Here is a 25,018-nt window from a genome sequence, read left to right on the forward strand (position 1 = left end):
CTTTTGCTCTTATACATGATAGTTACTTTTGCTCTTATACATGAGAGTTACTTTACTAACAAACTTCATTATTAGTAGAACAATTATAAGAATAAAAAGTAAGTAAAATTAAATTTTATTGAACGATTTATTAAATAACAAAAGAACAGTTTTATAAAAAGTTTTTCAAATATCAATATTTATCAACATATACTTTTTAAACTCTTCTTTTGTCATATAAATAAATCGTTGTTAGGAAACCAATTGAAGCTAGATAAATATAAACACTACAAAAAATATTCTAATTAGTTTTTTTCATAGGAGTAGTAGTTTTCAGAATATTAGCAAAATAAATTCACACTATTTTTGCTTATGACGGCTATATCTTAGGAACTATTAGATTTTCCATATGTAGGAGAAAGAGATGTACAAATATAAATGAAATGAAACGTAATTAATTTTTTTTTTTATTAGGCCTAAGATTTTGAAGAAATTTTATGTCAGTAAATTATAAAAATGAATGGCATGGAAGCATCTTCAATCCCTCCTTTCAAGTGGGTTCCTTTAGAAAAAATAAAAATACACCAATTCGTCCAAACATTGCAGAATGTTGAGTAATTTTTACCACTCGTTATCCCCCTTTTTTGTTAGCAGAAATTATCGGATGGAAATTTTGATATGAGAAGAGGACATTTACAATCAAATCTGGGATTATGGGAAATATATTCCTGATACACTTAGATATTTTAGCTAATAATAAAGGGAACGAACATGAGGATGTTGGAAAAGATGAGCAGAAGTCGCCTTCGGATAACGAGTATGATGAGTCTAAAGAGGATTCAAAACTACCTGCATCAGCGTAATTTTTAGTTAAACAAAAAGAATAAAAGAAGTTAGAAACGACTTTTACATATTTACCAAAGACTTAAATGAGTATTGATATATTTGACTGTTATTTTTTGTTAATGTTTTTTCTGTTTGTCAGTTTCAAATAATTCTAATTTCATATGCGTATTAATATGATGAAACAGGCTAGAAATATCATGCCGAATATAATACAATTTTTGAAAGTTAATTTTGTATCTCAATAGCACAAGCTTGGAAAACAGGTTTCTTTCGTGTCAGTACCGACTTAAGTAAAGAAATTTCAGATGGGAAAAGAAGATATAAACAACTAACCGAAAAAAATTCGAATTTCGAATTTCCGAATTTGAATTTTGGAACGCGTCTACATAACGCGCGGCTCAGCACTAGCTTTGCAGACAGGTTTCTTTTGTGTCAGTACTAACCCTAGTTTCATATGAGTCAAAACCTAAGAGGTATGAAATAATTGCATTTTTGAGTTCTTAAAGTTTAATTTTGGAATGAGTCTGAATTAGCTTGGCAGACAGGTTTCTTTTGTGTCAATACTAACCCTAGTTTTATATAAGTCAAAATCAAGAGGTATGATATAATTGCATTTTTTGTGTTTTTGTTACGGTTTGGGACGGCCGCCATTTTTGAACTCCCCTGCACTGGATTGGCAGACTCGTCAATTTTGACTCCCAAATGTATGTAGTTTACATTAATGAATTCGAAAATTGGTGTGAAATAACTTTCTTTCTTTTCCTCTTGGGCTCTTGTAGTAATAGAAGAAGACAGTAAATATAAGACATGCTAGCTACATCTATCCCGATGATTCAATGCTGACTGTAGAGATACTATAAGAAAGATTCAAAAAGCTTAACAGGATCTTCCAAAGGATTATGACCCTTCAAAGTCTGTTGGAAGACGTATCACCTGTAAGAAGGAAATAATAGCAAATGAGTTCGCTAAGTTCTTCTTGAATAAGTACGCATGGAGCTACTGGCACGGGTGAATCTTTATCTTCAACCAAGAAGTGCTGATATATCAATTACTATTTGGATTTAACATTTTAAAAACTAATTAACTTAAGAAATAATGAAACGTCTACCTGCTGATTGCTTAGATAAAATCCTTAATCTTCCTAACAAGAAAATGGAGCGGTTGAAGGAAAAAAAAAAGGTAAACCAAAAATTGATGTAACCAGTTACCGCACAATTTCGCTAACAAATTGTATTGATAAAATTTCAGAAAGGATACAAAACAAGCATTTCATTTGTCCATTGACGAAATATGATTACTAGACGAATTTCCGCGAGCTCCTGAGGACGAAACGGGGTATTTTCTCAATACATTTCTTATTCTTTAACTAACCCACATATCACGGTGTCAAGGCAGCATGGATCCATTTCTTAAATACCTCTCTGTCCGTTGCCAACTTATTCACTTCTCAAAGACTAATTCCTCTGTTTATTGCCAGATCTAATATGATTTTCTTCCACTTATTCCTCGGTCGTCCGTCTGTTACTTTTTTCCTTAGTCTTTACTTCCCAAACACTTTTTGGGAATCTATTGACCGGCACTTTTTACACATGGCCGAACCACTTCAATTTTTTTCTACGTATATTTTCTATAAGCAGTTCCTGCCCTGTTTCCCCTCTAATTTTTCTATTTCTCATTCGGTCAAATCTAGTTTTATCTAGAGCTTCATTCAAAAATCTCATATCTTTGTCTTGTAAATGACTGGAATTTTTTAATATTAGGCCAACTTTCAGCTGCATAGGTTAGCGCAGTAGTACGTAGTATACGTATTGGTCCGTACGTTACGAGAAGGTGGTACACGTGTTGCTTTCCCTATGCGCTGGTTTATCTCAGAATCCAACCACCTATCATTAGTAATTTTGACTCCAAGATATTGGTACATTTCAACCTGTTCCACATTCAAGCCTCTACAAATCACATTACCTTATTCCCTAGTACCACTTTTAGATACAACCATGTACTTGGATTTGGTACATCTAATTTCGATTTCTTCAACCAGACCAGCTTTTTTCCTTAGCCATTTTTATATACACCCCCGAAATATAGGTGTGTTGTGAAAAATATGTTTACAAGTAACTAAAGCGTCAATTACGTAAGCATTTGACGGAATCTTACAGCTCATACTGATGAGATAAACTAGGGACAAACCAACACAACCCCCGAAAATTTCATCAAAATCGGGCTCGATTATGCTCGAACACAAATTTTACTACAGACAGATGCGGAATCCTAAAACGCTAATGAAAATTTTCAATTGATGATTACTTTCTTTTTTTTTAATTTCCCGCATGAACACAATACTTGCATATTCCCAATGCATAGGTAATTTATAATGAATATTCATATTTCAAGATTAAAAGTTATAGACCAATAAATATTATTTATCCAGTCGCTACGTTGTTTGAATCTCTTGTTTATAACGATTTATTTCCCTGCATTGCCCTTCAGTGGCACATTTGACAAAAAAAAATAGTTTTGGTTTTATTTTGAAAAGGATGTGTCCCAAAGATATTACCGTAGAAAGGGATTTCTTTTTCTACTGCAGTTCCTCTATACTGTCCAAAAGCTGGTGGTCTATGGTAAAATCTATAGAATATATCAAATAGAAAATAAAATATTTATTATTAATATATATATTTTTTTGTCATATATGCCACTATTCAAACAAAACAGCAACATCGCCAACATTATTTTCCCTGAACAACATAGCTTTATGAAAAATAAAGTAGTAACTACTTACATAAATAATTATTTAGAGCTAAATTTCTCTTAACATATTAGTATTTGTTTTTATGGGGAAAACTGCATACGATTTTTCGTACAGTAGCAGTGGTATTGTTCTGGTTAGGTCAGATTATGTAAAGGAATTGGGGATTTTATTTTACTTTAATTTGAAGTTTAATGAGCAAATTACAGCTTTTCTTCAATAGTGACACAACTGATGAAAAAAAAAGTTTTGTTTTAATTTTTGAATGGACGTGTTCCTAAGATATTACTTTAGACAGAGGTTTCTTTCTTTACTGTGGTTTCTCTATAAACTGTCCCTAAGCTAGTAGTGTTGTCACAAAGTAACCACAGTCTACGATATAATCTATAGGATAAAGTAATATTTTTATGGTCAGATGAGCCACAATTCAAACTAAGCAGCGATAATAGTTACGTCAAAAATAAATAAAATAAGTCACCGACAAATAAAAACACCAGCTAAATAAGAAAAAATATATTGTTTTATATAAAATATAAAACTGAGGAACAAAAATTTCGAGATTACCCTAATTACCCCCGATCGAGATTAGTTAAGATTATGTTATTATCCCCCTCCTTCGAGAATACACCTAATGTATTCGGAAATCATAAAATTTTATTGTTCAGTTCTAAAAACTGTTTATTTTCCCATTTATCCTCAATGTAATTTTACGGTCCAAACATTTCTTCTTTATTTTATTAATGATATCGTAATCGGAAATATATATATATTTTTTAATGTGGCGTATAAATAGAAATCCATTGACTGAAGCAGTGGCTTAAAATAATTTTTCGAGAAAAAGTCATTGTAATATTAATTTTAAGTAATTTATGCTTCATTACAGTCATGAATTACAACTAACATTCTCGTTTCCTCTTAATTTTTTATGGTGTAAGCTTTAGTCATTTTTGTTATTTTAATATAAAACTAATTATGATCTTCCTCTTTCTTTCTACCTCTTTGTGGCTTTGTATTGTTGATAGAACCTTAATTTACGTTTGTAACCTACCTATCCACCAGGAAAAGTGGACTTTATTTTTATAAGTATTGGATGAATTTTACTGTTATTTTTTCTGAGTTATTACAAATATAATGCCTCCAAAAAAAGGAGGTAGTTCTAAAGGTAAAGAAGAACAATCAAAAGAAGCTGGAAAAGACAAAAAAGGTGGCAGTGCAGTCAAGGTACTGAATTAATTCCTTAAGAATTTAATTGAAATATTAAAAAAAAAAAAAAAAAAAAAAGTAACTAACCAGAGATTGAACTTTGAAATCATCTGTAGAAGTTTTATACAGACAACTTCAGAATGTTATTTTACTTAATCCATTTAACACAATTAAATTTAATTTGCTGTTGGTTGTTGAGTTATTGTGAGAAGATGGTTGAGGGTTTTATCAGTAAATTATAAAACATAGATAGGTAAAACTTATTTTATTGTGCTGACGTTTCGGCCCAGAAAGATTGGTATTTTTATTTTCCAATCTTTTCAGTTATCAGCTAGTTTTTATTAACCTATTTATTGAATTTTTGTTTGTATTATGAAGTATTAATTTGTTAATTTCTATTTTACATGTAGCCTTATATTTTTATATTTATGTGTGGTTTAATGATCCTATTATTGTTAACCCATCCTTTCTGTTAACTATTCCATCCTTTTTTCTCCCATCACTGATATCCTTATAACCTGTCATGTCAACACAGAGTCACTCTTAGACCATTTTGATAAATTCCCTGATTTTTTCCTCTACATCTATCACCTGATCGCTATCTGAAACCCTCCATCTCATCTTAACAAGTGTACTTGTTACCAAACTATACCCTGCTCCGTCATTACAGAGTAGACTGACTGAACTAGTGGCAGTGTAGGTCTCTTTATCCATGACAGTCTGAAATCCAAAATTATCCTAAGCTCACTACCTTCCAATTCCCCTCACCCCAATATCTTTTTGTTGAGATTTCCATCATTTCATTTACCTTACCTTACTCTTTGGTGTTATCTATCACCCTCCTAAGGTACCCTTTGATGAGATATTTAAGACCTCACTTAACAATCTAATACCTTTCTATTTTAATATAATTTTATCTGGAGATTTCAACAAGAACCTTTTGTCCACTAACTCTGACCAGGCTTACCTCCTAAACCTCCTCTGCTTCCTCAACCTCTAGGTAGTTCCTTACAATCATACCCATCAGACCTGGTTTTCTGACCCCTAGCTTAAGAGTAAACCTTCTCATACTCCATCTTCTATTATTCCTGCCGATGACCTCAACTCTCATTTTGTCTCCTACTCTTCAACAGTTCAACCACCACTGGCCCGTAGTAATTACTTCTTTAATTCCAACCACATCTTCTTCTTCCATTTTACACCTGGGACCTGTTTCATAATGAAAGTCAATAGTATTAGTCCATAAGTACAAGTACTCAAACTCTTTAGTGCAAGCACTAATACATTATGTTTTATGGTAGGGACGTCTATTAGTGATACTGTACGAGTTTAAAAGTTAAAAATTATTTGGCAGAATTGTATAGGTTAATGAAATTGTACCAAATACAAACTACAAGATTAATAGTATTAGTTTGTACTTTATTATGAAACAGGGCCCAGATCATATCCTTAACTCCATTCAGAAATCACATACCAATGACTATGAGCCCGATAATATCCCAGTTAAATTTATTAAAGCCTCATTATATTCTATTCTTCCTATCCTCTATCACATCTATAACTTCTCCCTACAAAGTTTCACCTATCCGTCTGCCTCGAAAACCGAACTAGTCTATCCATTGAATAAAACCTCAAATCCAGAAACCCTGAATGATTATCAAACCCTATTATCAAACCTTATGGTTCAATCCCAACTATCCCAGTTTCTCGAGTACATAAACTTTTGAACCACCTTCAGTCTGGTTTCCGGCCAGGCTACTCCAGTCTGCTCTTATTAAAATCTCTCAAGACCTTTACACAGCCATAGACCAGTAGAAACTCACCATCCTTATTCTCCTTGATTTTTCCAAAGTCTTTGATTCCATCGACCATAACATCCTCCTTTCTTAACTTCACTGTCTCTCTTTCTCATTTAGTGCTCTTCAATGGTTTCAACCCTTCCTTACTGGTTGTTCCCAATATGTTGTTATTTCTCTAGCTCCCTACCTCTTTCTAGAGGTGTACTTCAAGATTCCTCTCTATCACCTACTCTTTTCTCCATCTTTATCAATGGCCTTCTGCTTGCCATCCAGCATTCTCAGTATCATCTATTTGCAGACGACTTACAAATCTACCTTTCCTTCTATCCTCATGATGCCTCAAATGGCATTCTTAAACTAGAAGAAGACATCAATAGTATAAGCACTTGGGCTACAAACAATAAACTTATGTTAAATGCTGAAAAGACTAAAGCTATCATAATTAGATCTCCCTCTCCTTAAATCTATCCCAGTACCTCCCAACCTTATCCTAAACAATACCCCTCTCTCATTTCATCCGTCAGTCAAAAATTTTGGTGTCATTTTTGTTCAAACTTGGGAGCACCAGAGATGTGCACATAATCCAGTATTACACCGAGCTGAAGTTGCTCTATCCATCCATCCGATGTCACTATTTTCTAGCTTCCTTCCTATTCCAAGTAATAAGTACTCAGCGCTCCTCCTATATCCTAGAAAATATACAATTTAAATTCTCAGTTTAATACTGTATTACCTGGTCCCATTTATCTGACATCTTTCCTCCACCTCAGCAAACTGCTGCATTTGATAAATCATTTTCTATCCAAGCTGCCTTTCACTGGAACTACATTCCCTCTAACATACCTCATGTACCAACCCCCTCATTTAAAACTCTTCTATTTAACTACCTTTTACTTCACCAATTTAATACAATATTATAATAGTACAGATAATTTTTAACTACTTTTGTTTTTTATGTATTTAGTTTGTTAGTTTTTTAATATTTATTTTCTCTGTTTCTAAAACAATTTATATACAATTTTAATTAAGTACGGCTTCATTGTCTTTGGCCAATATATGTTATTTCAAAATTAAAATTACCTTATAATTGATCTAAAGGGACCTAGTCCCAGAATAATAAACTATTTTTCATTTCATTTTATTTCAAAAAGGGGAAAGTTGGCGGAAATTTTAGTTATTATCCACTTTTAGGAAATTTGTTATTTTCATGTTTCATCAGAGGCTTATGTGGCTCTTTAGTAACCTCCCTAAATCTGACCTAATTTTGTGCTGCATCTCACTGCTTTCATCTAATTGCCAGGCACGATGATGAATAAGGGATAGTAAGATTACTGTTTGTGTAAATAAAATAAATGATTCCTGCTATGCCCATGGCTGCCCCAAGGGTATTGATCTGTAATTGTAAATGAATAAATTAAGTTAAAAGTATGCAATATAAATTTGAAAGAAAGCCCTGGTTTTTTGTAAATCATTTAAATTGTTCCATTTATGAACTCGTTCTATAGACCACTCTCAATTTTAGGGATAAATCAAATCTCTATAATTTTGGTACTTACTTTGTAACAAGTCCTAATTTTTATTTTGGCCAAGGATCAGTTTGTTATTCCCACATATTAGGTGTTCTATTACCTCATCATCTTAGCCAGATTTTTTTCTAGGGTTTAAATATGTTTATTTTTAGTATAATTATGTTTAAGGTAAAATTCTTGTTTTCTTTGAGAGTTACTATTACTGGATATTAGTGCTTACATAATACTGTTAACATCTCTATTCAATAGAATAGTTATCATTGTATTGAGGTAAATTAAGTCAGCTTCAGTTTAGTGTGTCTCTAAAATGAAATAGTATTTTTATAGATATATTCAAGCAAATTGTACGATAATATTAAGTTATTACAACGAGGATGAAATTGAATAAAAACGATCTAATCTTACAAGTTATAGAGAGGAAGCTGAGTCAGTTTACTTTTCCAAGTAATTATTAAGCTGAAGATTTGGTACGTTTACCTGGAAATTTTTTAAAATTAAAACTGGAAATTCACAGACTTTCAGAAGCATTTACAAATGATTAAGGTTAAGAGAAATTTATTATTAATATCTTTGGTCAACAAAACTTTAAAATTATTGAACAATCAATTTTTTTCACAAATCTTTGTTGAGACCTTAGAAGGCATTTTAGATTTTTTAAATAACCATTTTCAACCAACACCAGGTCATTTGGTGGAGAGAGTGAAATTTGAAGAATGTATCAGAAAAGGGAACTAATCCATAGTAGAATTTATTTCGAGGCTCAGGCAATGTAAATTTGGTGGTAATTCTGTTCATGAAAGAAGTTTAGACCAGTTTATTTGGATGTTGATATAGATTCATGCGAACAGATTTTTCTTTAACATCCAAAAGATCTTGTGACCATATATAGCAGCTGATGTAGGTACTGCTAAAATAATTGAGTGTTCCGTCTCATATAAATCATCTGCTATTGAACGGTATGGTTCAAAGTATAATGTAAGAATTTCAGTTCCAAATTAAGTTTATTTTCGAAAGAATTGATTATGCTACGGGTGTACAGACTAAATGTTATCCTGCCAAAGATAATATTTACCATGGTTGTCAGAGAACAAGTTACTGGTTTAGAGGGTGCTTTAAGATTTAAGATGTTAGAGGGTAAATTAACACGGAGATTCTCATTCTAAGTCTAAAATTTCTAGATCAGAGTCCGATTTTGTGCTCTTGAGGGAGAGAGGAGAAAATTTATGATAATTGTAAAGAATGTAAAAAAAAAATTAAGATGGAATACAACATTGCAGCTGTTATTAGTGTAATTGTTAAATTGTAAAATGTTAATAGAAGCATATTCTATTGAATTATGTTTCTCTGCAATAATGTAGGTTTCTTTTACAGCTTTTTGGATGTTACAAGGGATGTATAACGTCCTCTTCTTATCCCAAATCCATCAGTGTTTATTTTAGTTATACTAGTTGATGTTATAACAATTTACTTATTTTCAAGTTTTCTTAAGAATTTGGCCTTCAACTAATGTTCCATCATTATAGGCCATAGTGGCCCTTGGCTTCACTTTGTCAAATTTTGAAACAGACTATTCCTTCACCCATCTTATCAGTCTATAATCCTAAATGAACTTTTGCTTTCCACTGATTAAATGTTGATTTGGTGATTAAATTATTTCATACCTTCTTCATTTCTCTTTTAAATTATGTACAATGGTATGTCATTATTTTAGGTTAGACATATTCTATGTGAAAAGCAGTCTAAATGTCTAGAAGCTCTTGAAAAGCTAAAAGCCGGGATGAAATTCAATGAAGTTGCGGCTCAGTATAGTGAAGACAAAGCAAGACAAGGCGTAAGTATATTTAGAAACTGGTGTAATGCATGTATTGCACTACTTTAAATTTTTATTTTGCTAGATGTGAAGACTTACTCTGTCTTGTAAGCTTATCATACTTACTGTATTTAAATCATAACTTTTTGAACATTAATAAGTCCAAAATTATCAATTTTTACTTTTCCAAAACATTGACCAAATTTTGATGTTTTTTCTCGCTTCCTTAAAACCTAATTTTGGCATTAATTGCCGGTTAACCAATTTATTTCCATTTATATAATACAATAAATAAAAAAAATGGTTGTTACAAAAATCAAAACTGATTATCATAATATCAACTCAAAAAAGATTTACTCATAAATTTAGTTATTAATGTTCAATTTGTTGTTACTTACCATTCATTACTTTCTACGAATTTGTGAGTTAAGTAATCATTTTTTCTAATATCACTAACTTTCCAATGGTAGTTCATACATCTATATTATTACTCTTCTATATGGAAATTTGTTTTCGACTCCTAGAAAATATTACTCCTTTAGTTCATAATCAAATACATTCACTTTCTTAGTTTATATTTACCCATATTTTATTAAAACCATTTATTTCATATAAATAACATTAAAGGTGCTTAAGGGAAAGCCATTTTGAAAATTTGCTATTTAAACCTCCCACCCACCATACTATTTCGGTAGATTGAGATCTAGGAGATATTAAAGACCATTAAATTGAAAATGGGTGTGAGTTTAATCAAAATTGTTTTTAATAATTAATAACCATTTTTTGAAGTTAAGTTATTTATTTGGGCTTGGTAAATCTTATAACATGTATTTCCATTGAAAACTGGGATATCAAAAGCACCCACTCAGAGCCTTGAAAATAACTGTTTTACCTGACCAATGCCCGCCACTGTTACCCACAAATTCATCCAAAGCCCCTAAAATAAACATGTTATGGGCCCCAAATACTAGGTACACCTATGTTCTGTAGTTTTGATATCAAAGAACAACCTAAAATTTAAAGAATAGAAATAGTTTATCAGAATTAATTTTTAAAAAATAATTCCAGGAACTATGCTATTGCTCTACATAAACATTAACCCATTTTACCCTAAATGACTTGCTCCCCACCAATTACCCATTAAGTTGAAAAATCTGCACTGGCTGACTGACAAAACCATGCACTGTGAACAAAAAAGTAGTCCCTATTTATTAATTTGCCTTTTTTAACTTATAATTCTTTTCTCAGATGTAGATTTTACATTATATAACCTTCCAATTTCACATTTTTGTTTCAATAATGCTTATTTGTGTATTATTTTTTTTTTAAAATGACTTTTCAACAAAAAACTATCAGTTTGTCACTTCACATCGATTTTCACTTATGTATGTTTTAAAAATCACTAAGATTTTAAAATTATTAATTATTAAATAGTTAAATTTTACTTAAACAATACATTATCAAACTATATATATGTGATAGTTACTCAATATAATTGAAATAACCAAATACTTCAAATTAGTTGTAATATTTATCAGTATCCAGAAAGTATGAAATTTTTTGTAGAAGTATGTACGAAGAATTATAATCTATAATATTATTGTAGGGAGATCTTGGATGGATGACGAGAGGTTCGATGGTTGGTCCATTTCAGGATGCTGCATTTGCATTACCAGTTTCTAGTCTAGGTAGTCCTCAATATACAGATCCACCAATTAAAACTAAATTTGGTTATCATATAATCATGGTAGAAGGAAAAAAATAAATGTTTATTAAAATTTTGTTTATTTTGAAACTTATTTTATTTCTCCCTTTGTCCAGAAATAAAACATGTGATACAAATATATAAATAATGCATTTTTTTTTTTTTTTTTTTACAACAGTTTTTATTTTATTTCTTCCTTCTTTTTTTTTTTTTTTTTTTTTAATTTTTATTATTTTCAACTTTCTGTAATGCCCTATTTATGAATATAACACAGTATCAGTATCAGTAACAGTCAAATAATTATTCAATTATTGGCAGATATGTTTTATAAACCTAATCTTATATTGATATCACCCATTGTATTACTTATTTCCTATGGACTTTAACATATATTTATAATTGAATAATGTTTTTAGACTAATTTTTTTTAATTATTTGTAATGGCAACTGTTGAATGTTTTAGAACACATGTATAATTTTTTGTTTTTAAATAATACAAATTATATAAACTAACTAGTTATTACAACAATGAAATCATAACATAAAAAAATAATATTAAGAAGATAGAAATTAAATTAAGCATTCTAATTCATTCAAGCTTTGGTTACAATGTTAATTTTTTTTTTCATCAAAAATAAATGTCATGTAATAATATTAATACACATAATTAACACAATTATCTAATGAATAAGGAAAAACACACCAACATATGCATTTAGATTCTTCTTGTGAAAACATTATAAATAATACAAAAATTTTTTATATCAATGAATATAAACTAACATAAAAAAAATAGTTATTTATACTTAATATAAAATAAAATCAGTTTAAGATCCCCTGAATGGCATATCTTTTCATGAAATGCAAAATTAAAGTAAAACTGATGAATAGGCACCTGGTATTTGCATTCTGCGGGTTAAAAAAAAACAAAAAAAAACTTGAAAGGCTTCTTAAGTTCAAAAGCTTCCAGATGCAAATGATGAGATAACTTCACATATTTTCTCATCAAATCCAAATAAGAAAAGTAAGTTAGGAAGATCTGGTGGTCTTATATTCTTAGGAAATGTACCACAAAGGTTGCATACAACATACCTAAACAAAAGTCAAATAGAGTCAACAGATTTTTTAAGAAATCCATAACAATCAATACAACAAGATTAATTAAATACATCATTTAAAAAGTTGAAATTATTAACTTAGATCATTCATTCAAATTGGGGTTTGTTTGTTGCAAAAGGTGGTTTAGTACCATTTATTTACTTTTTAATAATAAACAAGCAAACAAAATTTGACCAATGGAGAACTTTTGAAACAAAATGTTTTACACAATTTGTTGAAACAAAATGGTGGGGAATTATGTAATCTAAAAATGATCCTGGAGTGATCTGATATTTCAGTGCCAAATTAAAAAAAAATAAATAAATAAGATACACTAGTTAAAGAGAAAAGTTGATAATGGATTTAAATTTATATTTAAAATTTAAAGGGAGGGGGGAAGGTGGTTTATTATGGATTATGGATTTTTTCGAGCTGTAGGAAACATGGAATTCTGGAGGGAAGGATTATAAATGGGTAATAGAAAACAGGAAGGCATAGTTTGATTATATTAAGAATTTCATCAGGACCATAGTCATTAATTCTGGATTTTAGGACAGACGAGAATAGGTCTCCAGGGGAAACGTCTATGAAAAAGAAATTTTCGGGGTTGAAATTGGTTTATGGGATAGAATATGAAGACAAGTGTGATAAGAGAAGAGAATTGGCAAAAAAGTAATTTAGTTCGTCCAGGTAAACTGGATAATTAATAAATACAGGATTTAGAGTTTACAATGGATATGTTTTTAAGGATTTTACATCAGGACTTAGGATTAGGGGCTTATAAAAAGGAATTATTAAAAAACTATGCCTTGGCACAGCACAGGGAAGATGGGTGAGTTTCTTAAAAAATTGAAATCAATCATTAATTACATTGTTAAATCTCACAATTTCCTCCACTATACCATCACCTCTCAGCTTATGATATATTTTTTCCAAATTATGTAGAAGTGAAATGAGAATGTATGTAAACAAATGAATATTTTCTCACTACAGCACCTGGATTATGGGAGAACAGCATAAAAGTGGTCCTAAATCAATTTCATCAAGTTCAACGACTACTATTGCTTATACAATATAATGTGTTTTCCTAGACATTAGTACATCAACTAGCTGACATTTTGGACGGTCCATCTTCAAGGGCCTAATATCGTATTTTGTTTTCTCTAGTCATTTTCAGTTTGATACTTTGTCATTTATAATATAAAAAACCTTTTTTACACTGTATGAGGTTGGCCCTTTCATTCTTTACCATGGTTAATTTTAGGCGCTAAAATAGAGGATCTGTTATGTTCCATAGGAGTGTAACGGGGTGCTGATGTTCGCATCAAAATTTTTAAAACCCCATTAATGCCTGTTTCAATCCATTGACTTGATACTACTGTCGGAGTTTTGAAACCTCACATTTTTAAAAATAACTTTAATTAAAGTTCCAGTAAAAATTTAAGAATCCAAATTCTTCTGAATGAAATTCTCTTTCTTTTGATACCTGATTTGTCAAAATTCATAACTTCTAACCAAATCACCTTGTATTACCACTGGTTTAGTAATAGTACTTCCTTAAAAAGTACTGCACTCCTGACCCTTCATTGGTTATTATGGTACAGAGGTTTATACATATACATATATTTAACATTTGGAGGAAGTATAAACATAAAAAAACAAGTCCGCACTTACATTACCAATAATGAATAAAATAGGCTCATTAGGATTTTAGACATACTTTCATAATAATATTTAAAATTCATTTAATTTACCGTGTTTTATTGTTGTTATCTTGTCCTATGGTATGACCTGATAAAGTGTTGACACTTAACATAGATTTTACAATAATGCATACATCAAAATCTTCCTCTTCTTTTGTCATTTCTTCCTGCACTTCAGTAACTATGTTTCCATCCACCTTCTTCTGTTAAGAAAATCAAAAAATAAGTTTTAATTTATAAGGAAAGAAGTAAATGATGAATCAAGTTTCAGAAAAAAAGGGGGGCATAATAATCTTACTGTCAAGTTTTTTCTATATACACAATATACAAGCAGAAATAAAAAATAATTTAATTAAAAAGAAAAAAGTTTTTTTTTAAATCTTTCAGTAAGTTAACATGCACAGACCTATGGTACAAAGTGTAATGCCAACTTATATCCAATAACACTAAGAACCCCACTAATATGTTCAAGGAAGGAGCTATACAATAGCATCCCATCTCTTAGAACAAATAGGGGTTTAAACCAAGTTATTGCCATTGTCAGTGTTTTTTTTATTGTTAAAAACAAATCTGAATATCTTCATTGAACTCAAATCAAATTCAGTGTCACTAATATAGTTATAAAATAATAAATGCAAAACTTTTACTACCATATTTTCAAATCAACAGTTTTTACTCAAAAACAAAAAAAATTAGCTATAGAGAAGTAAGGATACGCTATAGTTAAAATGTGCAGACTATATATGCTACTGCGCACACTAGGAGCACTCAATAATTTAAGGTTATGGAATATAATAAAAATATTTGTTGAGTATTTTGAACTAAAATTGTTTCAAAACATTCATGAGATATTACTGAGTAACTTGAAACATCAAACTGAAAAATCTGTTAGGCAATTCACTCAAAAGCTTTAGATAGATTTAAATTTCATAAAATTTAATTGTTTCAATAGAATCACGAGATCTCTGTGAATAATATGAGCCATCTTGAAAATTGTAACAAACCAACTAATAGGCAGATCATGTGACACCCCTAGACACATTACCATCCTTTTGGCTTAGCCTTAGTTGGGCAATTAATACTTAAGGAAATTTATGAAGAAAAGATTAATTTTCAACACTTACATTAGCAATTTCATTTCCATTTGCAGCTTTCAAATTTTCAATTACTTGCTTCACTGTAGCCTCTCTAGTAATGGGAAAAGGTTTAATATCAGAGTCATTAAATGTAACTATTTTTACATTTTCTTCTGTTCGATAAAAATAATGAGCTATTAAAGCAGCTGCTTCAACTAGCATTGTATAACGGGATGTCTGGCAACGTCTCTTATCCATATCTTGGCTAGACTCAATAGCTATATAATACTTTTTGCCAGTCGGTTTTACTTTCTGAAACAAAACTAATATTAAATCTTGATTTTTCATAGCAATCAAGTATTTATTCTTATTAAAAGAATTAGTTTTAAATTAAATATTTGTCAGTGAAAAATAAATAAAATAATTTAAACAAATCTACTTTGACTAACCGATAAATGGAATATATGGTAAAGGAAATCATGCAAAACTTGGAATTCGAATATTTGACAGAAATAAACGTTTTGAGGTTCTCTGGACTGAAATAACCAAGTCTTGTAAAATGGTCTGTGTGTGAACAGCCTATCTCAAAAACGAAGTCGTAAGAAACTGAAATTACAAATTTATGGAATGTATGGGGTCTGTGATGTTACAGCAAATTTTTAGTTAAAATTTATCAACCAAAAGTGTCAATTTAGAAAATAGATTTTACACTTTTTTTGGATTCACTAAATAAGATGAACAATTTTGATAAAACTCAGTAAATTAAGTGTTATTTAACACCAGATAGGTGTTTTCCTCATTAAAATAGTCTGACCGGGCTTAAAATCTACCTTTAATTTTGCTTATTTGAAATGAGCAGTTCTCAATGTTTGCAATAATAAAACAATGGATAAATACAAAAGGAAAAATAGAGACAGGAGTTCCTGTCAAAATAAGCTGTAACTGCCATATTGCATTCATATCAACACGGTTTGTTAACTTTTACTAAAATTCTTGGCTGGAACAAAGTTGATATTTACTATTACCACCTTGAGAAACGCTAAAATATGAATTTTTATAGTTAGTGAAAGTTGTGTGATGCACGGACCACACTAGATTTCTCGGTTTATGAAAAAAAAAATTCAAATTGTTATCATTTAATTATTTATTTCTCTTCTAATCGCTTTCATCGTTCAGGACTTTCTGTAACAGTCTACTGAATGCCCTAATATTTAAATATTTATATTGAGTCTTATTTCATTGTTAATTAAACAGACTGTTTTAGAGAAAATTATGACATATTCTGCGGCTTTTTACTGAAAAAAAACTGAGGTCTGATAATAACAGATATAATTATAAATTAAAGACACTGAAGGTTTTTACCTCATACATAATATCCATAAGTTTAATCAGAGCTTGAACTACATCTGGGCATATCACTGGCGGTTTCTTACTCAATTGTTTCAGTTTAGAAGCGAGCTCTAGTTTGATACTAGAAAACAAAATACATACAATGATTAATTTAAGACTAAGACTCGTGTATTGTTTTTATTAATTTAAGATTCTAGGTAACTTTATAATAAAAACCCACTTACCGAGCAGCATTTTCATAATTAATTAATGTTTTAAACACTTTATTAACTGTTACATCATTTTTCTTGGCTCCAGGCCTGGTAAGAGCTTCAACTAAGGTATCAACAAAAACAGCATCCCACGAACGAGTTCCTCGGAACAGCTTCCGCTTATTCATGTATTGAATATGGTCTAGCACTTGAATGACTGGCATTTGCCTTAACAATGCCAACCAGACCTAAAATGTACATTTAATTTTCAAATTAATAAATACCTTAAAGACAGCAATCCACAATAACAGAGTTAGAGTTTCTGATCAACTTCATTAGCATTTCACAAACATTATTCTTACAAGAACAATTTTTATGTAAATTAACATATATCTTAAGGCATATTATTTTATTGAATGAAAAGTTAATTCAATCACTGAGATTTGAAATGCTTACAATCAAACAATACACATGACAATTTGTTAATTTAGAAATATTCTAACATAAGTTAAGATATCCACTAAAATCAGTAAAATGTTTCTTGAAAATACTGATTTGTATTTGTAATTATTTGACAGTAGGAAAATTTAACTGAATAAATTTTAGGCATGTGATTTTAATTTTTCAAAAAATCTTTACTTCTGTGAAGTGGATATACTAACTATAGAATATTCCTGACTTATTCTTTTTCAATTATCACAAAGTTTCAAGTATGATAACTGTTATAATAACATTGCTAAACTCATTCATAATAAAAATATTTATTATTAATTCAATACTATTGAAGTATAGTTAAAAAGTAAGTTATTAATCACCTACCTTTTTATCATTCAGTAAAGCTGTACTGATATGTTCCTTTCCGAGCATATAGGACTCAATTTTTCTAAAAAAAAAAAAAAAATTAATAGAATTAAATAAAACGTAAAAATAATAAATTATTCAAAAATAATTGTAATAGCATAGAAATGATCCTGAAAATATGAGGCCCAACCAGAAAAGGATGAAAGGCTTATAAAAGCAGCAATTAAGTTGACAGATATGGAGGAAATTAATTTAAAACGTCGGCATAAAATAAATAAATATGGTTTTGTTTATTTATGTTGTTCTTTGCTGACCGCACCCCCCGACAAACTTCTTGAAGCATTAATTAAAAACAATCGTTTCACAAAACTTAGAATTTAAAATTCTCAGACTTATTTTTAGTTTTCTCAAAAACTTAAAAAGTGGTAGCTACTTTCATTTTGTACTGAATATACTTCAATTAAGTAATTTATTTTCAACATTTCAACCCAAATAAAGTTCAAATTATTTGATTTGGATGGTTTTTGGAAATAATCAACTCAATTGTTAAAGCTGTTCATGATAACATTTAAGAAGAAGTATAGCAACCTACAGGTAGAACAATTAAATAAGCATTAACAAAAAAAAATTTATAAAAACAAAAATATCAGCCATATTTGTCAATAAATTCTAATATAAAAATTTACAATGAAATCTTAATTAAGACAAGACTCACTCAGCAACTTCGGTTGGGTCTTTCTTTTTTCTATAGGTTTCAACAGTACATAAATAAGAAACCACTTTTTCGCATCCTTCAATTGTGCCGTACTGTTTTTTCATTTCCTCGGCTCCGTATGTAGCAAACTTAAATGATGCTGCTTTGGCTGTAATGTAAATAAAAACCATTAATTATTTAATTCTCTATTCATATACAAGTTTCATCAATTTAAACCATGTTTTCCATGGCTTTCATAATCTCTTTTGTATTTGATAGCTTGTAATTGATGAGCTTATTAAAATTATATCTGTGTACAATTATATCTATGTATGAGCATCAACATATTAAAAAATATTCAAGCCTTTATTAACAGTTAAAGTATAACAAAAACTAATTTATTTCGAATACATTTTTTTTTTTTGTCTTTATCGGTAAAATAAATAAGCCAGTAATTAGAATCAGACAGAATACAATAATGTCAGCTTTATGCTGCAAAAAATTGAACATAAATCTTTCATTAGCCAAATTCAACATTTTGTTTAAGTAAAATAAATGTTTTAATATTGAGGGGGGGGAGAGGGAAGGGAGAAAAACTACTTCAGTTATTTTTCCAAGAATATAATGGATTCCTATTTTATTTCTAAATGTATGATGGAGGGAAATCTTGACTCATGTCATATTGAATATTAGACAAATTTCCAAAATTTAAACAATTGCAATTTCTATCCAGACTTGAGAATAATGGGTTTATAATTTTATAAGGGAAACCAATTTTGGCTGGTTCACCAACTAGATTCACCAATTATTGTTTAGTTCTCAAGAATGAAGAAATAAAAATTGAAAATAACAACTATAAAAATTCAAAGAAAAAGATTTTAAAGCATTTAATTAAATTTTAAAAAAATAAACATTTGTTTAAAAATAATTGTTTTTATTAGTTTAAATATTTCAGCTCATTTATTAAATTTAATAAACATATTAACAAAAATTTTACACAAAAACTGGCATGTGCTTGAAAAATAATGTTAATCCATAGCTAAGTGATCTTGAATAAATGAATTACTGCATTACCTGGGTCCTCACACTTAATATGTGCTAATTTAATAATATCACTGTGCCTCCATCCCCTGTATCTATTCATCGCTCCAATTATTTCAGCTAAAGGAAGATAGTCTTTGGATAAATACCACTCTTGAATAAATTTTCTGAAAGATCGGCCAAATCCTAGTAAACAGAAAATTAATGTTTACAATTGATTCATCTGATAAACGGAAGAGTTTGTTAAAACTAATTCATACTGAGATATGTTGTTTAAGACAATATTTCTTTATTTGGAATAGATAAGCTGTCAAAACTATATAAAATGAAACTTTAACTACACATAAAAACTAAGGTTGATTCTCAGAGAGTGTAAGAGAAAGTTGTTAAATAATACTTAACCACAACAAGTAGCGTATTATGAAGCAATTTAAATTCTAATTTGCACATTTTTTAAACAACTTTTTCAAAAGAGACTCAGCAAATAACTAGAATAAAATGACCAGAAATAAAGATAAATTTGTAGCCATTATATCCAATAATAGTCATTAAAAAAGATATCTGTTACAACACACTCTGAATCTGTTATTTTTTAAAAATAATATTTTGGAAAAATCATTTTTATTTAAAAATAAAATAACAATTAAAAATTTAGATGATGGATAAAGTAAGAGTTATGATGGCTTCTAAAATTTAATTTATTTAATAATTTTGTTTTAAGAATAAAAATTAACACCAAATACCACTCACCAACTCTTGGTTTTGGTTCGATTGATAGTTTAATGAATATAATAAAAGATTCAGCGTTTTTACATAATAACTTTGCCACATCTAGAGTTTTTTGACGAATTTTAGCATTTTTGGCCATTTCTGACAAAATATACAAAGAAGCTTCAATATAACATGATGATTTTTCTTCATTAATCTGCAAAAATGAGTAAAAAGGATAGTAAATATGTTAATAAAACAAAATAACTAGTGCAATTAATATTTTTGATGCTAGATTATTCACAAAGAATATATATATATATATATATGAATTACCAAACTCATTTAAACCAAGTATTGTGAAAGCATAACATTAATTTTCCAAGACAGACACAATTATGTATACAATTTCTTTATTTTATAATCATCTCTCAAATATTATTGATGTTAAACCAATAAAGGTTTTATATTTTGTTTTAATTCAATGATATTTTGTTCTCCTTCAGTTTGTTTTACCAAAATACAAAATAGGGAAGTTTGTAAAGTGTAATTGGTATCAGAAAATTTGTATTGTATAAGGAGGTATCCCAAAACAATATAGTAAATATTGTACATTCTATAGTTATGTAATAAAAATATGTTTATTAAAAAAAAAGAACCAATAATATCACATTTTTTTTTAATGTTGGGCTGAAGTACCTAGTATAAGTACTTGCAATTTGTTCAAAGAGAACCTATCAGGTTCAGGATGGAAATATGATATTTGCAGAGCTAGCCTTAGACATGTGGCTTCTTCATGTAATATTATCATAAATAGTATATTGGTCATAATCTGAAAATATGTAAGTCATACGTCTGGTCCATTTTCTACCTCTAACATGAGTGCCAGTCATTGGAAAAAATAACAACTATTCGACTCCTTTTGTTCTACTATGAAGGCTATATTTGATCTCAAAAATATAAATAAAAAATTAACAAAGATAGTTCTTTCACTTCCCCACCATGTCCGATCCACACTGTGCTATGGGCTATTACTATTTCACTTCCTTACTTAAAAAAACAAGAGTTATAAAGTAATTCTTTTGCTATACTTTTATTATTAGTTTTTGCTTCCATTCTCTTTTTTATGTTAAAATGAATTACAGTAATTTAAAAAAAAAAAACCTTGAAGATGCAATACATCATTTTTCCCAAAATTTTCAATAATGAGGGAGTGAATAACTCTATTCTTACATCAATATTAAACTGTTTCATGTTTTGAAAAACAATTTTTCTTCAATTTCCAAAAAGCACATTTTCACTTCCTCACTCAAAAATATTCAACCTTTGCTCTCGCAATTTAACATTCTTTAAAACCCTCATTAAAAGTACTCCAACGTGGCCACTACATAAAAAGTGAAGGTACTATGACACTAAGTCAATATAAATTTTTGCTGCTTAAAATTATGACTTTTTATTATTGTGATTTTCGGAAGTGAAATCTGGGAACCTTCAGATAGTGACCCATATGTATTGTAGAAGTATAATGTGGAATTTAATCAAAATGATGGCCAGTGAGGAAAAAAGGTGGGAAAGTCATAATGAAAAACCTATGCAATTTTCATTTGCCAAAATATCTGGACACTTTGCAGATTTGTGACATACAAGAAAAAGAAAAGCAATCAATACCTATATGCTCAGGCAACATCACACCCACTCTATTTTATTTTTATAAAATAAGTTTTCCATTCGCCCATCTATCTCGGTCAGTAAGAAATTTGATATAATGCTATAGTAGAAAATAACATGAATGATCAGAACTGGAGAATCAATGTTGTCTTCTACTTAGGATACCCCTTGTTGATTATATTAAACTTGTTGTTCATCAATTTTCTCAAATGTCTTAAGTGTTTTTTGTTTTTTTAAATCAATTATAAAGTAATGAACCCATTGCTAAAGTATCAATAATAAGTCTATGTAAATAAAAATCAATTTTTTAAATGAAATACTCAAAGTCTCGGATCATCCCCAAATTGGATTTCTACTGCTTTTATTCTAAAAACCTCATGAAAAGAAACAGCAATGAGTTATAATTAACTGAAATGTTTCAAAAATAAAACTTACAGTCTTGATTGTATTCAGAACAAAATCTTCTTTTCCATCATCAATCAACTCTGTTAAAGAAGGGACCAATTCTGTTTTAAAATAGTTTTGAAAAGATCTACATCCCGATGAATAAACATTTGTTTCAGAGGTAATATGAAGAAATCTTTTTAGTCGGATTTCTGGTGAAATGTCCATTTCATACAATAGAATATCTGTGAAAAGACAATATAGTATAAGAAAGTGAAAAGACAATTTAGCAATAACCTTTGGAGTAAGCAAAAACTTAATGCTTCATTTTTTCATCAGTTTTTGCTTAATCCAAAGCTTATTGCTTCACAATTTAATGTTTAAAAGTTAAAACTTAGACATAGAAAATTTGTTATGTGATATGTTGTCACCTATTAATAACTGATGAACTTTTTAAATGAAACTGAATGTAGATTGTAAAACCATTCATCACTGTTTATTAACACAATCCAAGTTAGTACACTCATTACAACCCCTAGTACAATAAAATTATCTACTTAATTACCTACAGAACTACTCATTAAGGATTTCAAAAGACAGGCCTTAAAACAGTGATTACACTTTGATTCCCTAAAACATTCCTAATATCCTTATTCATATCTTCGCACAAAAAAAAAAAAATGGTTTTGTTACTGTTTTAAGATTTATATAAGAAAAAAATTAACATGTAAAAATTTATTTGTTAACCAAACCTTATACCAGCATCACCTTCTTTAACTTTTGCCTGTCTTCATAATATACACAAGCATGTATATTACGTAATTTTAAGTAAGTAAAACTTAGGTATATCCTGAAAAGGACCTAATAACAAGTCTAAAAACTGAGGTAAGACATAATCTATTACTTTGTGCATTATAAATTACCAGATAGCACTCAAGCTGTAATAAAAGGTCTAAAAAGAAAGTTATATTTTCTCACTTTGATCAGATTTTGATTTATTTAAAAAAGGAAGTATCATCCAAAAATAAATCAATAGAACTTTATTTACACCAAGAAACCAAAAAGTATACTCTTTATAAAAGACAAAAAAGTGAAAATAAAAAATCACTTGTAATTTTAATGTACAGAAAGAATATCATAACTTATGCCTGGTAAGTTAGAATGTTCTCTACTTCACTTATAGTACACATTTTTTCATGATATAACATGCACCTAATATAAATTACACTTTTCCAAAATTGAGGTTTTGGGGTGGCCATTTTCCTATTGTTTTCCAACATTGTCTAAAATAAGAGATAGATGTTTTGTTTGGAGTTTAACTGTAGTTCTAGTGGGAATAGCTTTTCCAACTAGCTAGTGGATTAGATGAACATAGCTAGGCCTTCTAGCTCATGAGCACACAGACAATCATAATGGTTAATGATTTCACTTTTTTGCTTCTCACTAACAAAGAAGCTTTTGAGAAGTCACTTTCCTAACTGGGATACAATATGAGCATATTCCGATTAAAAAAAGAGATTTCTGCATAGACATATTTTTAAATATTAGAACATAGACATATGGTCCATAGACAGGAATAGGCATAGATTGAAAACTTATAACTAAATGATTCACTCACTTAGCACAAAGTATTCCAAAAACACTATAGGACATATTTTATACAAAGTAACTAGTTAGAAAAAGTAAATAGGTCCTGAAGCAACTTGTTCTGACTAACGACCTAACTACATTGAATTGAATTATTGCTTCATAAAACATTAAACTGTAACAATTAGACATATGAACTAAAAAAATGAATTATTGGCATTGTATTTCTAAGAAACCAGTACCCTACAAATTATCTTCAGGCAGTAAATTTACCTTGCAGAAAATTTGACTTGTTCCTTGAGTAAAGTATAGAACCAAACAAATGCCTTCAAACATAAATTTAAGTCCATTTCTATTTACTACAATAATAAAGAAAATATTTAGGGCAAATGTAGAAGTCACTTTCAGGGATCAACATTGTAGAAGCTCCTACTTTCTTCCTTTGTTGGTATGTACACTTTGAAATGAGAATTTCAAAACCAGAATAAATCAAACAAAAATACTACATTGTGAAGTTCGAGAAGATTCAAATTTTCCAAAATTTAAGATCTCTGCTGTCTTTTTAAAAAAGTATTATCTAACTGAGTGTATTAAACATAAATTACAAGCAATAGCAAAATTAAACTCTACAATTACAAAAAAAAATCCAAAATCAGAAATGAAAAGGATCTTAAGAAATACTAAAAGGTTTAGCCAAGAACATAACATATTAATTTACACAAAATAATTCAGCAGAAGATTTTAAGTCCTTACATCAATAGAAATAACAAAGAGTACTTGTAATAAACAAACCTAACTAAAATGACAAACCACGAAAGCTTATTAGCGAATGGTATTTAAATAAAACTGTAAGAATCTATAATTATACCTACAATATATCATTCAATAATATCTCCGTCAAACAAAAAATTATGACTAATAATTAAAAATAAATGTACTTACCTCTTCAGCGTTTAGTAACCTGACTGACAGCTACCTATGCTCCTTCCTCCAAGATAGCTAGCTACATTTTTTTACGTTTATTCACTGCTACAGTTTTACAATTCTACTTGTTACAATACTGCAGTCTATTATCTAAAAGATCTAATTTTAATTCAAAT

General features: G+C 29.4%; 2 protein-coding genes across 2 annotated transcripts; one reads left to right on the plus strand and one right to left on the minus strand.

The window, feature by feature from the left end:
• Window positions 1-4,595: 4,595 nt before the first annotated feature.
• On the plus strand, window positions 4,596-11,707 carry LOC106684866 (peptidyl-prolyl cis-trans isomerase NIMA-interacting 4). The gene is made up of 3 exons (XM_014427172.2): window positions 4,596-4,792; window positions 9,814-9,933; window positions 11,519-11,707. Exons 1-3 carry the CDS (start codon window positions 4,703-4,705, stop codon window positions 11,675-11,677), a joined length of 369 nt encoding a protein of 122 aa, XP_014282658.1. The 5' UTR covers window positions 4,596-4,702; the 3' UTR covers window positions 11,678-11,707.
• On the minus strand, window positions 11,679-25,001 carry LOC106684864 (RNA-binding protein Ro60). The gene is made up of 11 exons (XM_014427171.3): window positions 24,861-25,001; window positions 22,383-22,576; window positions 20,322-20,496; window positions 19,605-19,757; window positions 18,552-18,699; window positions 17,855-17,918; window positions 17,069-17,283; window positions 16,857-16,965; window positions 15,543-15,806; window positions 14,470-14,621; window positions 11,679-12,709 (listed from the first exon to the last, which is right to left on the minus strand). The coding sequence occupies exons 2-11, from the start codon at window positions 22,557-22,559 to the stop codon at window positions 12,574-12,576; spliced, it is 1,593 nt and encodes a 530-aa protein (XP_014282657.1). The 5' UTR covers window positions 22,560-22,576; window positions 24,861-25,001; the 3' UTR covers window positions 11,679-12,573.
• Between the last annotated feature and the right edge of the window lie 17 nt (window positions 25,002-25,018).

The sequence above is a fragment of the Halyomorpha halys genome, unplaced genomic scaffold (genome assembly GCF_000696795.3).
Source record: "Halyomorpha halys isolate HHAL.00 unplaced genomic scaffold, Hhal_1.1 Scaffold624.1, whole genome shotgun sequence".
In the NCBI taxonomy this organism is placed as follows: Eukaryota; Metazoa; Arthropoda; class Insecta; order Hemiptera; family Pentatomidae; genus Halyomorpha; species Halyomorpha halys.

Coding starts and splice junctions, on each gene's coding strand:
- LOC106684866 (XM_014427172.2), top strand. CDS start 4,703: ATGCCTCCAAAAAAAGGAGGTAGTTCTAAAGGTAAAGAAGAACAATCA. Junction 4,793..9,813: donor AAGGTGGCAGTGCAGTCAAG/GTACTGAATTAA, acceptor TCATTATTTTAG/GTTAGACATATTCTATGTGA. Junction 9,934..11,518: donor AAGACAAAGCAAGACAAGGC/GTAAGTATATTT, acceptor ATATTATTGTAG/GGAGATCTTGGATGGATGAC.
- LOC106684864 (XM_014427171.3), bottom strand. CDS start 22,559: ATGGACATTTCACCAGAAATCCGACTAAAAAGATTTCTTCATATTACC. Junction 18,700..19,604: donor TATTAAGTGTGAGGACCCAG/GTAATGCAGTAA, acceptor TTTACATTACAG/CCAAAGCAGCATCATTTAAG. Junction 17,919..18,551: donor GACCCAACCGAAGTTGCTGA/GTGAGTCTTGTC, acceptor TTTTTTTTTTAG/AAAAATTGAGTCCTATATGC.